This window comes from Pyxicephalus adspersus, chromosome 12 (assembly GCF_032062135.1).
Source record: "Pyxicephalus adspersus chromosome 12, UCB_Pads_2.0, whole genome shotgun sequence".
Classification (NCBI taxonomy): domain Eukaryota; kingdom Metazoa; phylum Chordata; class Amphibia; order Anura; family Pyxicephalidae; genus Pyxicephalus; species Pyxicephalus adspersus.
In genome coordinates this window covers 27,916,215-27,932,169 of record NC_092869.1, presented here as the reverse complement: position 1 = coordinate 27,932,169, position 15,955 = coordinate 27,916,215, and the positions used below count along the sequence as shown (strand labels likewise).

The 15,955-nt window shown below is 37.7% G+C and overlaps 2 protein-coding genes across 4 annotated transcripts in view; one reads left to right on the top strand and one right to left on the bottom strand.

Moving 5' to 3' along the window:
- SLC8A3 (solute carrier family 8 member A3) overlaps positions 1 to 15,955 on the bottom strand; it is a 199,239-nt gene that overhangs the window by 25,789 nt on the left and 157,495 nt on the right. For 2 of the 3 annotated variants that reach the window (XM_072429026.1, XM_072429027.1), the window contains exon 4: positions 2,354 to 2,371. The exons of the other annotated variant lie outside the window; for it this stretch is intronic. In XM_072429026.1, the coding sequence (XP_072285127.1) occupies positions 2,354 to 2,371 (18 nt within the window). The remainder of the gene's footprint in view (positions 1 to 2,353; positions 2,372 to 15,955) is intronic. 3 annotated transcript variants of the gene reach the window in all.
- LOC140342444 (piggyBac transposable element-derived protein 4-like) lies at positions 10,733 to 11,475 on the top strand. Its single transcript, XM_072428638.1, has 2 exons — positions 10,733 to 10,856; positions 11,115 to 11,475. The coding sequence occupies exons 1-2, from the start codon at positions 10,762 to 10,764 to the stop codon at positions 11,473 to 11,475; spliced, it is 456 nt and encodes a 151-aa protein (XP_072284739.1). The 5' UTR covers positions 10,733 to 10,761.

The window sequence follows — 15,955 nt, the reverse complement described above, 5'->3', positions numbered from 1 at the left end:
AAATAGATTTGACATGTGCTCTTTAATCTTCATGTGAAGCACAGGGGTATGTAATAGTGTTATGTATCTTTTTATAATGTATCTTTTTATGTATCCTTTTACAATGTATCTTTTTATAATGTATCTTTTTATGTATCCTTTTACAATGTATCTTTTTATAATGTATCTTTTTACACCTGTTTGGAGGCTGTAGAAGCTCTACACAGTGCTGAAAAAAACCCGAATTTTTCCTCTTATTGATTTTAATGGTGTTCGAAATCGATGTTCGACTACCCGAATTTTTTTGCTATATTCAAGTGAATAGCTGCCAAATCGAATAGTGAGCTATTCGACCAACACTAGATATGACTATAATAAAATTTGACAAAGGTATTAATTAATTTTTTAAAACTTTCCATCTAACGAAAGATTAAAATAAAAATAAAACAAATGAATAAAAACAAAATTATAAATATTTTTTTAAAAATAGAAATAGATGAAAAACAGCAGTAAAGCATGGTGGTAACTATGGCTGATTCGGGTATACTAAGGGTTAAAAAATGGTTGGATTTTGCTTATGAGGTTGTTTTAATTGGGATCATACACAGGTTAAAGGCAACCCCTAATATGGAGATGAATAGAAACAAATCATTACTATGTTGCAATAATGTTACTTTGTATCTTAGAATGTCCTTTAGAGCCCTTTATTACCACAGAGGGTCCAAAGTTCCAGCTACATCTGTTTTGCTGGGAAGAAAGTACCAGGGCACGCTCATTTTCTTGCTTTGAACTCCTTGTAGACTAAGAATTATGTAATGTTTGTACATATTCGTGTATTGTATATTTATACACCATCAAAATATACTAAACTTCTACTTTGTTTCAACAATGTTAAATCAAGGTTAATCAAAAGATTTATAATTCAATGTTAATCAAAGGATTTAAAATTCTGTCAGGATACTCTGATGCTTACTACATTTCTACCACATTGCACAGCAAGTTATGTGACACAACTGTTTTACTTCAGATAAAAAACTTCCTATGTTACCTGTTCTGCCCACTGGACAAGGACTCGACCGTGTGATGATGCCGAGAGATTGCCCAGTGAGCAGGCTAGAGGTGACAGCTGCAATGTGGAACCAGAAAATAAATCTGGATAAACAGACTGAGAATAGAATTACAACTATAAAATTATGTGCATTATGTACTGCAAAATCTTGTAATACGATGACAAATACATGAATAGTATTGAACACTATGGGTCTGATGCGTTAAAGCTCTCTAAGACTTTCATCGGTAAAGCTAGGTGATCCAGCAAATCTAGAATGGATTTCTTAAATTTTATTTGGTATTTGTTAGCAAATGTTTTCAGTCATGGACCAGATCCATTCCAGGTTTGCCGTGTCACCCAGCTTCACCGATGAAAGTGTATCCTCTCCATTCCTGGAAAGCTTTAATATGTCAGGACCTCTAACTCTGTGACTGTCATTTCACTCCTTTTGCAATCTTTTTTTACCAAAGATCTTACCTTGTAAAATGCCCATTCAGGGAAAAATTGCAGTAGACATGAAAAGCCCTTGCCCCTCTAAACAGTTTTACTCACTTCTTTAGTAATCCTTGGCATTTCCTTCTTTCATTACAGCTGGCACCTATATACCAGTCATTGGCATGTGTGAGAGTCTAGAGGCAGCAGGACCTCAAACACTTCATGTCACAGTGCTCGGATCTAGCTGCTAGCACTGCATCATGGCAAAAAGACACATGCACCCTCATACCCAAAAGCACTGGATATTTTCAGTGGCCGAGATAGAAGTTGGAATGTCAAAGAATCGCTGGAGAAGATAGGATTATCTAGTTGGTGGAGAAGAGGTTCACCTTTGATTTAAAATTGTCACTTTAAATCAGACTTTTACTACACTCATACAGCAGCAATGTATGTTAATTCCTCCCCTCCACCATCCTATCTTTAGCTACCAAGTGCTAAGATAATGCCTCATACTTCTGGCATATACCTGTAAAGTGTTGGGCCAATCACCATTGTAGTAATATAGGGGTCTTGTGTAAGGTTTGGTTTGAGCCAAATGTACACAAGGTGTCTTCTCCTGCTCCCACCAGCTAAACAGAGTGGCAGAGGAGCAAAAGAAAGAATGTGCTATTGGGACTGAAGTGACCCATTGCTTTGCCAAGCTTTTACATGCACATTCTGTTTTTCTAAAGCAGGGGTGTCAAACTCAAATACACAGTGGGCCAAAATTAAAAACTTAGACAAAGTCGTGGGCAAAACTTGAAACCGAAATAGCACTGCTACTACAATTCCCTGCGTCAAGAAAAAAATTAATTAAAAAAAAGGTACCAATTAGAAAGGTGGTCTTACCTTGATTCAGCAGAAGAGCTTTAAACAAAAACAATAAAAAGAAAGAAATATTAAAATGGGTTCTAACTATAACAGGCTAAAAAATACTGTTAAAAGATGAAATAAATTGGCTATAAACAAACTCTAGTGATGGACCAACAAAAAAAAATGGATGCTATGAAATAAATGTACACGTTAAATTAGGAAGGCTTTTTCTTTCTCCCATGCAAACTTTGATAGATACCCTGTGGTGTACCACCTACATTTCATGATCATCTGGGAAGTGCTTGGTTTAGATCCCTATAAATAATGTTACCTTGTAATTTTAATATGTTTTTGAGATATTTGCTCTGGAATGTCTGTTTTTATAGTTTGTTCAAACTTTGTATATTCTTTTTATACTTTATTAATATTTAGCATTTGTACTTTGTCAAATACTTTAAACCCTAATGAAAATGTTAACACATATGGTATATTGTAAAACATTCTCCCTCCACTACACATAAAGTTGGGATTAATGAAGCAATTTGTTAGAGCTCTGAACAAGGACGGTTGTTGTTTCAAATACATTTGTAGATTCATCCCTGGATTGAGTACTAAAAAATTAAAAGCAGGAATCTTTGATGGACCCCAGATTCGGAAACTGATAAATGATTCAAACTTTACAAGTTACATGACTGATACTGAAGCTTCTGCCTGGCACAGCTATGTCATGGTTGTCAAGAACTTCTTGGGTAACCATAAAGCACAAATTATGAAGAACTGGTACAAAACTTGCTCTTAAACTTTGAAAACCTTGGCGATTTCAGTGAGGAACAAGGGGAGAGGTTCCATCAAGATACAAAGGTGATGGAAGAAAGGTATCAGGGCAGATGGGATAGACACATGATGGCAGACTATTGCTGGAACGTTCAAGTGCTTGTTTGTCCTGATCAGCAGCATAAAAGGAAATCATACAAACTGAGTTTTTCATGACTTCTTTGTGATTAGTTCTGTAAATATACTGAATATAGAATATAATGACATTAAGTAGTTCAAAAATTTAATTTTGTATATGTAGGCATATCTAGTTTTAATTTGCCTAATTTTCATGTTTGATTAGTTTTCTATGAGGGTATTATTGAGGTCATTATTTTAAACACTAGAGCCAATCTAATACCATATTTGGAATCTGTGCATCAAACATAACCTAAAATGACTTTAATCTGTTTGGCAAGAAAATGTTTGTTGACCAGTGTAATTGGAGAGATTTCTCTCCAGGTAAATTTTTCAAATACTACTATCATCAAGCATTTTATTTTTACAAAGGAAGGAGCCTGGACATTAGAAGCAGACCTTGTATTGTACTGCAAGGTGCACTTTGTTCACAATTTAAAAACATGATTGCAGAGGTTTAGTAGCCTTAGTGTTACACTAGACAATGTCGTGCAATCTATTTGAACAATTTACAGTTTGGATAAAAAACAACAATGGATTGTAATTTGCCTTGATGCATTCTGTAGTTTTGTGATCCAAAACCAAAAATCCAAAATCAAGAGTGGATGAAAATGCCTTAAAACTGCTTATTGTTTAACTAACATAAGGCAGAAGATGACCAATTATAAATTCCATCTGAATCCCCTTTACCTGAGACCATCTGACTAAATATTGCTATTAGATCTCGTGTTTAGCCATGTGAGTGCCTTCTAAAAGTCTAAAACTATGCAGGGTCCCCATTCTAATCAGATCTAATTTTTCCTGTGTGTTAAACATATGATACCATTCATCTTTATAAAATCTGCAAAGGTTGCACAAACTGATGCAACAATGCTGAACGTCACATTTTTACAAAACATGATTTGCTATACTTCAGAGATATAAACTGTCAGATTGAATACAATTGTGCGTTGTGTACTGCATTTTCAATGATTACAGGTCTGTCTGAGCCCTACGCATGATATATTTGGATAGATAAATGATGGGAAGTGATAAAACAACTTTCTTTTCTAGTTTCCCTTTAGTGCCTGCCATGTCTGAAGCCTCAGAGCTTTGTCACATGATCTCTGCTCTGCTGAGCAACAGGATCAGTAAGCCTGCACTTTGATCTGCCCATGAGGGAGGTTCACATGACTAAATATTACATTTACAGTTACGTTTTTTTACAGCATATATTAATAACCCATCACCACAGCAAAACTGTTAACATTTAACTAAAAGTCTACTTTAACAAAGGGTATGTGTTGCACACAATCTATATTAGATTTGATTTCTGTTGTCACGAATGAGCAGTGGAGAGCACTATGCCAGGCTAATCTGGCACAAAAGCAATAAAAGAAAAAGCTCTTCTAAAACTGGAAATCCACCCACAGAATACAGCACAATTGTTTAGTAGTTATTTGCACCCCTGTGTGAAAAAAGCCTTTTAAATATTTAAACTTTTACAAAATATAATAATACTATATTTAATTTTTTGTCTCTTGGATCTGTATTGAGCAATGCTAATGCAGTGTAGTCCTTAATGTTTTTATTTCACATTTCCAATACCATGATTGTTTGTAAAAGCAACTTGAAAATTGACAGTGGAGGTATGTTTCAACCTACTTTTCTAATTTGCAAATCCATGCGTCGGTTTAACAAAAAAAAAAAAAAAGTCACTGGAATAAATCACTGGGGAAAGTCACGGCCGCCTGCAGCTTCCTCTTACGTCTAGCCTAATTAAGAAATGAGTCCATGGCTGAGCTCCATCTTGGCTGGAGCCCAAACTACCACTGCAACAGCACAATGTACCAATATAAAGAATTTGTGTTTTTAGTCCTTGCAAGCACATAAACATTTCAGCACCAGTAAATATTATGAAGCTCAGGTCACAGAAACAATATGTTACTATGCTGTAAAATGAAGCACTAAATAAAAGTAAGCTGGTGCTGAAAATGTTTATCAGTTGCCACTAAAGCAGCTTGTAATCCATTGATACAGATGCATAGTAGTTCATCCTCTTTAAGTCATCCCTCTTTACTAAATTGCTGATAATAAGCATATAGTTACAGTTTTTGTTCTAATTGTAGTGACCATACCCAGATTATTGTAAATATTCTCATCAATGTGTATTCAGCTTGAGATATATTTTTAAATTATGTGATTTTTACATGAGGAAATATTTGCTAAGCTTGTTGGTGGGTGGTGATCTTTTGGCATATTCTTCACAGCTAAATGCATGGGCTGTGTATTACAGCCAACACTTACCTCTGTTCAGCTGCCCTGCAGCTCCTAGTAAAGGTGACATCTTTACCGCTGGCTTCACAGCAGACTTCCGTGAAGACACAGATCCATCTTAGCCATATAAAGGGCACTCATGTGCTGGAGTTACATTGGGCCTGATTTACTTAAGCTCTCCAAGGCTAGAGAGGATACACTTTCACCAGTGAAGCTGGGTGATCCAGCAAACCTGGAATAGATTTTTTCAAAGTCATTTGCTAGCAAATGTTTTGAATCAAGGACCAGATCCATTCCAGGTTTGCTGGATCACTTCATTGCTGTGTTTTTTAATTTGGAATAATTATAGTAAAAAGACAAATTATTTGTAAATGGAGCTACAATAGTCTTGAACAACTTTCCTGTCAACAGTTTTGAAAATAAAAAATGTTGTACCCAAAACAACAATTTTCAAAAGCAGATGTGAACAGAATACTAAACAAAATAAATTGTTACGCAATCAATTTTAAAGCATGGCGGTACCACAACTGTATGACACTAACATTTTCTACAATCTCTTACAAATTGATTGATTGGCAGATGGGCTAGTTGGTAATGAAGGCCTATTTTATTACCCCTAGTTTTTTTACCCATGCAAAATACCCCTAATCCTTTGTAATGTAGCCAAAAATGCAAAAGCAGTTGTTTTTTTCCGTGCAGCACATGCACAACATATGCTTCAATATTGCAGCTGTACTTTAAAAGTCTGCAAGGCAAGATGGCTGCACTGCAGCCCTTAGCAGTCGTCCGGCCTTGTGTCAGCTCCTATTGCTATGAGGGCTTGATAATCTGCTTAGCAGAACAAGGATGAAAAAAATCAGATTCCTGTACTGAAACATGAACTACTAAATACACTGATCTGATTTTCTATTAATTTCTAATTAACTGTTTATGCAGGTAGACATACAAAATGACCGATTATATCTTTTATATAATTTCTGTGATTCTCTGCAAAATCTTTCAATATTAGTATGCTGATAATAATTAATAAAACTGCCATCTGCAGAGTAATATTATTTTACAGGATCAATACAGTAGGTTCAGAAGTTTGCTAATAGCTTTCGTGCAAGCCTGTCACATTTCCTAAAAGGTTCTACAGAGCTTTGTTGTGACAGCAAAACAAGATGATTTTATAGAGAGGGGCAGCAAGTGTGAGTGATAAGTGTCAGCCTGCAAAGATAGGTGTACCAAGTACAATGTCAAAACTGTGGACACTGACGTGCAGGTAATGATCTACCATGGATTTCTATTGTGAAGAAAGATTAAGGGAAGTTCACATAACATACATAAATGGATCTGGTCTTCTTGTTCATAATCTGTATGAACAGCCAGGGGCTTCTTCACATGGTAATGCAAAAGAGTTTATCTCCTGCACAGTTAAAGTACACTTGCACTGTTGTTTTAAACATGATATATGGGGTTTCCTCATTCCACTCCAGTTCTTAGATTCTCCATGGACCCAACCTCAGTCTTTTCACAGTGTTTAGGGCTCATTTAGTTCGAGAAGTGCATTACTGAGTATTTATTGAGGGAGCATTCATTCCATAAAAACATAAGACCCCTTGTTTTAACACATCACTCTGAAACGCACTTCTATGCGTTTCCATGCATATGAATTGTTTTAGTATGTTGGGTGTCCAAAATAACTGGCACCGCAACAATTGTTATTTCCATTACTACACGTTGTGATAATGCACACATTACCACAATGCATTGATCCAAATTGGTCCAAATGTATCATTTAAGGTAATCATATTGTCTTTGAGTGAGTATTCCAAATTCATAGGGTGAGTCTAGTTGCTACAGGCAGCAATAACCTTCCTTACAATATCTGTCAGCATACTTACATAGTAGGTTAGGTTGAAAAAAGACATAATTCCATCAAGTTCAACCACTAGGGAAATAAACATATCCCAGATATAAAACCCTATAAGACATAGTTGGTCCAGAGGAAGGCAAAAGAAACCCTGGTACAACTTGCTTCAACAGGGGAAAAAAATTCCTTCCTGATTCCATCAGGCAATCAGGTTTGTTCCCTGGATCAACAGTCACTGTTATTTTTACTTTAAAGCCTTAATACCCAGTTATATTCTGTGCTTCTAGAAAAACATCCAGCTATAGTAGTTGCTGAAACTACTTCCTGAGAGAGCCATATCCACATTTTCACAGACCTTACAGTGAAGAATCCCTTCCTTATCCAGAGCTTAAACTTCTTTTCCTCCAGACACAAAGAGTGCCCTCTTGTTGTAGTTCAGCTAATCTCTTCTCATAGCTGAGCTCCTCCATTCTTTTTATTAATTTAGTTGCCCTTTTCTGCAATCTCTCCAATTCCACAATGTCCATTTTGTGAACTGGTGACCAAAACTGGACTGCATATTCCAGATGTGGTCTGACCAAAGCTTTGTACAGGGGCAGGATTATGTCACAATCTCTGCAGTCTATTCCTCTTTTAATACAAGAAAGTACTTTACTAGCTTTAGATATTGCAGCTTGGCATTGCATGCTGTTATAAGGTTTAAGATCTACCAGAACCCCCAGATCCTTTTCCATTTCTGACTCCCCCAAAAGAACTCCCCTTGGACAGTATGAAGCATGCACGCTGTTAGCTCCCAAGTGCATAACTTTACATTTATCTATATTAAATGTCATTCGCCACTTGGCTGCCCAATCAAACAGTACATCCAGGTCTGTTTGTAGATTATAGAGATCCTGTATGGACCTAATTCCATTACATAGTTTGGTGTCATCTGCAAACACAGAAATGGTACTTATAATCCCAAACTCTATATCATTTAGAAAATTAAACAGTAAAGGTCCCAACACAGAACCCTGGGGTACACCACTAATAACCTTAGACCATTCAGAGTATGCATCATTAATTACAACTCTCTGGATGCGATCTTGAAGGCAGTTCTCTATCCATTACAGATTGATTTTTCTAAACCTATTGGCCCTAACTTGCATATTAACCGTCTGTGGGGTACAGTATCAAATGCTTTAGCAAAGTCCAAGTCTACTTGTTTACTTCCTCCTCAAGGGAGAGGAAATTTGTTTGACATCATCTGTCTTTCTTGAAGCCATGCTGACTATTACTTATAATTTTATTTTCTAGCAGAAACTCCTGTATGTGGCTCTTTATCAAACTTAATAAGACCTTTCCAACTATGGACATTAAACTAACAGGTCTGTAGTTACCTGGTAATGACTTTGCTCCCCTTTTGAAGATAGGAACCACATTGGCCTTACGCCAATCCATTAGTACCTTGCCAGTGACTAAAGGGTCTCTAAAAATTAGAAAAAATGGCTTTGAAATAACTGAGATAATCCATCAAGTCCTGGTGCTTTGTCAACCTTTATTTTCCCCAGCTGTTTCTCAATCATATCAATTCTGAGCAATTGTGACTCATTTAAGGCAGTGACATTGCTAATATGAATTTACACTTGAGCATTACCATTTTCCTTCGTGTACACAGAGCTAAAAAAAAAGTGTTTAGTAAATCTGCCTTGTCATTATCCCCAGTTACCATCCTAGCGACATCCTTTAAGGAGCCTACATGCTCAGATCTGAACTTTTTGCTATTATTATATTGGAAAAAAATTTGGGGGCACATTTTATCTCCTTTTTACATCTATTGGTATATTCTTTATAGGTTTCAAATGATGAAGGTTCTTGTTCCTAACGGTTTTTTAAAATCAGCTGTGAGCCACAAAGGTTTTAATTTTAGCCTCTTAAACTTATTACCCATTGGAATATATTTTTCAGTTTGTTTTTGTAGAACAGACTTGTAACATTCCCATTTCTGTTCTGTTTTCTTTGAGGACAATATTGTCTCCCAGTCCAAGTCACAGAGAGCCGCCCTTAATAATGGAAAATTTGCTCTCTTAAAATTAAATGTTTTTATCTTTCCTGCTTTTGCTTCCTGTTTACAGCTAACATTAAATGAAATCATAATATGGTCACTGCTACCCAAATTCTATTTATTTGCACATTTGTTATAAGCTCTGCATTGTTACAAAGAATCAGGTCCAGCAGAGTACCATTTCTAGGTGGGGCTTCTATAAACTGTACCATAAAATTATCTTGTAATAAATTCACAAATTTCCTTCCTTTTGCTGTTCCTTTAGTGCCAATACTCCAGTCAATGTCAGGGTAGTTGAAATCTCCCATGATTAACCCCCCTAGCGGTAATCCCAAGTGTGACTCAGGGTGGGAAAACTTTGCAAAAAGCGGTAACCCCGAGTCACACTCGGGGTAACTTTGGAAGTCCCCCTTACCTCAGCCCCGCGCTCCAGCGGCGATCGGACGATCCCGCTGTGATGCCGGGGCGCTTCTCCGTTGGAGGGCATGGCTGGGCGGTAAATTTAAAAGCAGATAACTGAGTAATCTGCTTTTAAATACCGCCTGGGTCCCCGCCACCCCGCTGCACGCATCTGCATGGTGCATCGCTGCAATTCTGCATGGTGCATCGCATCAAATTGCAGATGCGATCACCAATAGTAAATCCCGGGGGTGATGCCAGCAGCGATTTCCCGCTGACATCACCCCCGGAATCTACTGTAGCTGCTCGCATCACGTGGATATCAGCCTCCGGGTGATTCAAGCAGGGGAGTGAGCAGGGCGGGGACATCCCCACCGCATCACCCGGGATGATGTGTGACATCTTCCTGGTGATGCGATGGATTCTGGGGGCAGTAAATTTAAAAGCAGATTACTGTGTAATCTGCTTTAAAAAATTTTTTTACAGTAAAAAAACACAGCAAAACAGAAAATAAAAGTACAAATACATATTGTAGTGCACCAAGCATCATTGCCCAATGCCCTGATTAACATTTTGCCCACTATTAGCCCTGACCTTGATCTGACCTTTTGATGACTTATAAATCACTTCCTGAATGTATCATTTCATCACTTTGACCTTGATTGTTCCTGACTGATTGCTGGAGACCACATGGCATCCAAAAGGCATCTTGCCGGCGCAAGCACTGTTTTGGAGAAATTTGAAAGCAGCGATAGCAATTTGGAGTCCCTTGTGGAATCAAGCGATAGCGATTCACCAGTAAATTTGTCATTGGACAGCGAAAGTGAACTGAGCGACGATTCTAAACCCGAGGTAAGTGCTGTGCACACATAGTGTCCTATTGACCTTGATGTGGACCAGGCAGCACTGCCAAGATTTCCATTCACCGGCGCACATGGGATGAAAATTGAGGCTGATTGCGACGACCCCCTGGCATACCTGAAGTTGTTTTTGACCGATGAAGTTATTGAAAAAATTGTTGCAGAGACAAACAGGTAAGCTGCTCTTGTGTTTGCTAACATTTTTGAATTTTTTGCGGAATTTTTTTTTATGCAAACATGTGCTGCTTTGTGTTTGCTAACTATTTGAAAAGTTGCTATCTGCTGCTTTGTGCTTTTTGAAATTTTTTGCTAATTTTTTTTTTTTTTTTTATGTAAACATGTATGCTGCTCTGTGTTTGCTAACATATTACTTGCAACCTTCACACTATAAAAGAACATCCTAAAATACATTTTTTATTTTGTTTTATGCAGGTACGCTGGACAACAACAAGGTGCTCCACACCTGAGGTTTGCAAGAAGCAGAAAGTGGGAACCTGTGACCAAGGATGACATTTGGCTGTTTTTGGGCTTGGTGATCCTGCAGGGAGTTATGGGCAAACCCGTGCAGAAGTGGTACTGGTCCAAGAACAAAATGATTGCCACTCCATTCTTTGGCACAGTCATGCCAGAATACCGCTTTTCCCTCATCATGAAGTACCTGCACTTCGCAAACAATGAAGAATTTGATGAGACTACCCATCCTGCACCAAAACCCAAGAAAACTTGGGAAGGGTCTCAGATGATTCTACAAAATCCAGCAAACCTATGTGCCAGAAAGAGATGTCCGCATTGACGAAAGTCCAATGGCCTACAAGGGGAGGCTCAGCTGGGTGCAGTACATTGCGTCAAAGAGGGCACAATTTGGCGTGAAGACCTATATGCTGTGTGAATCCTTATCTGGCTACATCTGGAATACGGTACTGTACACTGGAAAAGGGACACAGTTCAACCCCAGATACAGCCATTATAGATTGGCAACATCAGTGCTATCCCTCATTGAGCCATTGCTAGATCAGGGCTATTGTGTCATAACTGACAATTTCTACACCTCTCCTGAGCTTAATGAGTTCCTTCTGCAACACAGAACAGATGCCTATGGAACCGTTAGGGCTAACTGGTGCAACCTGCCAGCACTGTTTGCAAAAGGGAAGCTGAAGACAGGAGAAATTGTTGCCTGGCAGAAAGGAAAGATGATGGCCCTGAGATGGCGTGACAAGAAACGTGTGTCCGATGAGTACTGTCCATGATGCCTCCACCGTTCTGGTACACAAAAAACGTGGGAAAGAAGTGATGAAGCCGCAGGTGGTGATTGACTACAACAACACCATGGGAGGTGTGGACAGAGCTGACCATGCCATGACTTTCTACCCAGCAATGAGGAAACAGCAAAGGAAGTATTACAAGAAGATTTTCAGGCATCTTGTTGAGCAGTGCCTATGGAATGCCTACGTTCTGTACAAAAAAAAAAGTCAAGGCCTTTGAATCATTCAGACTTCATTTTGCAAGTTTCCGAATCCATAGTCAAGAACCACCAAACACCATCAGTGGCTATCAATAGACCTGGACGTCGTGCTTCCACCGTTGTCAACCCAGAACGCCTCACCGGTCGTCACTTCACTGAATACATCCCACCAACCCAGAAAAAGGCAGCACCTACAAGGATGTGCGTGGTTTGCTGCCCAAAGACCGATGACGGAGGAAGGAAGAAACGCAAGGAAACCAGGTTCTACTGTCCTGACTGTGATGTTGGGCTTTGTGCCGCGTCCCGCTTCAAAATCTACCACACCGGGGATGTCTACTAAAAATTAAAATATTTTTTTTTCTAAAATCTGCATTTAACTTATATTTTATTATTTATCAATACTATTGCACCCTTGTTTGGAAAATTTCAGTGAGAAATTTTTGATAAAATATTTTTTTTGATAAATTACACTGTTGTGGTCTATTTCATTATTTTTTGAAATTATGATTTAAAATTATGTATTATATTATAATTTATGATTATAATATAATAAATAAATATAATTATTATACCCGAGAGTTAATCCTAAGAATTACAGGCCCACAATATAAACAAAAATTTCTATGCAAAAAAAAAAAGATCACTTTTTGCATCAAAAAACTGACAGAATTAGAACGCTAGGGGGTTAAAACATTTCCACTTTTTGCTGCTTTTTCTATCTGTGCTAGTAGTTTATTTTCTATTTCTTCTTTAGCACTGGGGGGCCTATAGCAGACTCCAATCAATAATTGTATGTTATTTAACCCCACATTTAACTCCACCCATAATCCCTCAACCTCATCACTTGTTCCCTCCTCAATTTCTTCTTTCACATTCACTTTCAGATTACTTCCCACAAACAGACACCACCACCCTTTCATTTGACTCTGTCTTTACGAAAGAGAGTATACCCAGGAATATTGACATTGACCATTGCTGCTTTTACCATCCTTATTTGCCAAATCATTTTGTTTTTCAGTACAACTAGTACTGCACAATCCAATGTTTGTTTGTAACATGGGAAGCTCCTTACAATTATCCAAAATCCTCCCCCCAACTATCCCCAATCCACCCTCCACTAGTGTCTGACCCCTGACTAACCTTTCTGCCACCTTATTTGACTGACCCAGCGCTCCTTGTTTAAATATCCCTCCACCATTCCCCTAAATCTTACCCTAGCACAGCAGACCCCCTTTCATTTAGGTGCAAACCATCTCTGGCATACAGGTTGTACCCCAATGAAAAGTCAGCCCAGTGCTCTATGAACCCAAACCCTTCCCTTTTACACCAGGACTTAAGCCATGCGTTTAGCTGCCTAGGCTCCCTCTGCCTTTCCTGTGTTGCGCATGGCACAGGCAATATTCCAGAGGTCCTAGTAAAAAAGAGAGATGTTTACCTACTTTCAAAATCCCTTGTCCTGTATATTTATTTATATGTTGTTTCCCCCAAACTTGATTTACCTCGCCTATCTGCCCGGTCCAGAACTGTTTAGTAATTAAAGCTAAATAATGGGGGAAAGCAAATATTGTATAACAAGTAATATTGTCTAAGTACAAGAGGCATGAGTATTCTTACAGGAAACTTGGTATACTTTTTGCATATCAGCTTATACAAATAGTGTTTTGTTTTAAGGAATTACAGGAGTAATTCTGCAGAAAAAAAAACTTATTTTGCCTTTGTTATAGCATTAAATGTTTTCATGCAGAATGGTTCACTGACACCACCCCCATATGTTTGCATTATAAAATTAAAGGTTTGTAGAAAATATTAGCAAACAGACTAATGTACTGCATATGTTATTATTTGTACAATTCTTATATAAAGTCATCTGAATACCATACTGATATCAACAGCATGTATATAGTAAGATACTGTAAAATGTATGAAAGCCAAGCACATTACAACTGGGTTGGACTCTCCCTTAGATTTTATATATATATATATATATATATATATATATATATATATATATACTGCATAGGCATGTCTGACTAGATGCAGAGTGTAGCAATACAATGTGTATGACCAGCTGAAAAGCTACCAAAATAATCTGCCATAATGGGAACAAATATTGCCTGTCAGCATGTTCATGTATTAGTTCATGGTCTTTCCTTATAATCTCCAATTTGAAAGCTGTGGATGAGTCTGTCATTTCTGGCAGCCTGAATGAAAGGCATAACTGAGAATATTATCAATCTGAGCTCCTAGGCGCAGATATTCTGGGTGCCTCTGAGATACATAGGTTTGGTGTTTACTGATGCCAGGAGTTGTTCCTAGCCACAGTTGGACTACAAAGAAAATTGAATAAATTATACTTTTTTTTTATAGAGCTATTTGAGTGGGTTGACATGCAAAGATTATAATTATATATATTTTTTAATTATAGATGGCACAGATTTGGTCATGGAGGCAGCACAGAAAGTTTCTCTGTCCATCTCTGTTTTATACAAAATAGCCACTAGAGGGTACTGGTTAGTTCTATTGCTTTTAACAATAAACCTACACAAGTCAAGAATATAAAAGCTTGGTGTTGTATACATAAAAAATATCAGATGCTTAGCAAGAAGAGAAAATAGAAGCATTGAATATCACAATGTGCTGGGTCTTCCTTTTTGTATGAGGATATTTTCAGTCTAAAAGCTCTGGGGATTTTAAAAAGCATAAAAGGATGCATTCTCCTGCAGTGCTGAAAGCATGCTGTTCTAAATACGCAGTCAGCATGGGGGATCTTTCTGGAAAGGTATTTCCCGCAGTGCATGCATTGTCATACAAAAGCTCTGCATTCTCACTGGCCAATCTTTGATTGTATACCTTCAAATTAGATAACAACTGCTCCGTAATTGAGGATTTCCTATTTTGAAAAATATCTCCAGCTTCTTAAAATTAAATTGTGTGCATCCCTAGCTGGCCACAGGAGCTGTAAAAAAAACTGGTAATATTTCATCTAAAGAATGGCACCATTCAAGTAAAGATGTGGCAAAAATATAAGCATATGGCATTCGTAATAATAATAACTAATCCTGTCAAATAACTAAAACCCAAAAAACACCATCCTAGCTATACTGGGCATCTTCTGATGCATAAACATACCTTTAGTGCCTCTTGGATCTCTGCTGCTGACAATAAAAGATCACTGGTAATTACAAACAATACATGGTACTGATATGCCCTCCACTACCATTTGTCAACCCTGGAGATTGCCAATTTGCCACTCCTACCCACTGCGTACCATAACAGCCTCCTCCATACTTAGAAGTACTGAACTTTGACCAAGAAGAAAGAGTTCAGGCTCCCATAGAGTTGCATTGAAGGTGAATTTACCCTGTTTTCTATTTGGCTAACACAGGAACAGGGTTAGTATCAGTTTTATTTTTTATGAGATTTGTTTCACCCAAGTTTATTATGATTAATTGCATCCAAATGCAGCCGACTGAAGTATATAACCACATGCTTCTGTTCTGCGCAACTGCCTTTTAAAAAATCTACAGAAATTAGTATCTAGACCCGCCAAACATGGGACTAAAATAACTTTTAGAACATTAAAATTGACCATGGTGCACCTTTTTCATTGTAGGCGTTGTCGTCTTTTTTTAAACTATAGGTCAACCTTTTAATGTACAGCACTGCGTAATATGTTGGCACTAAAAAAAATCCTGTTTAATAATAATAATAACCTTACCATTGACCATAATAAAGAAGCTCACAAGTAAGTTAAGTAGTTGGCTCCTCCAATAGGGTTAAGCTACTAGGTTGACAAGGATGGGAGTGATGT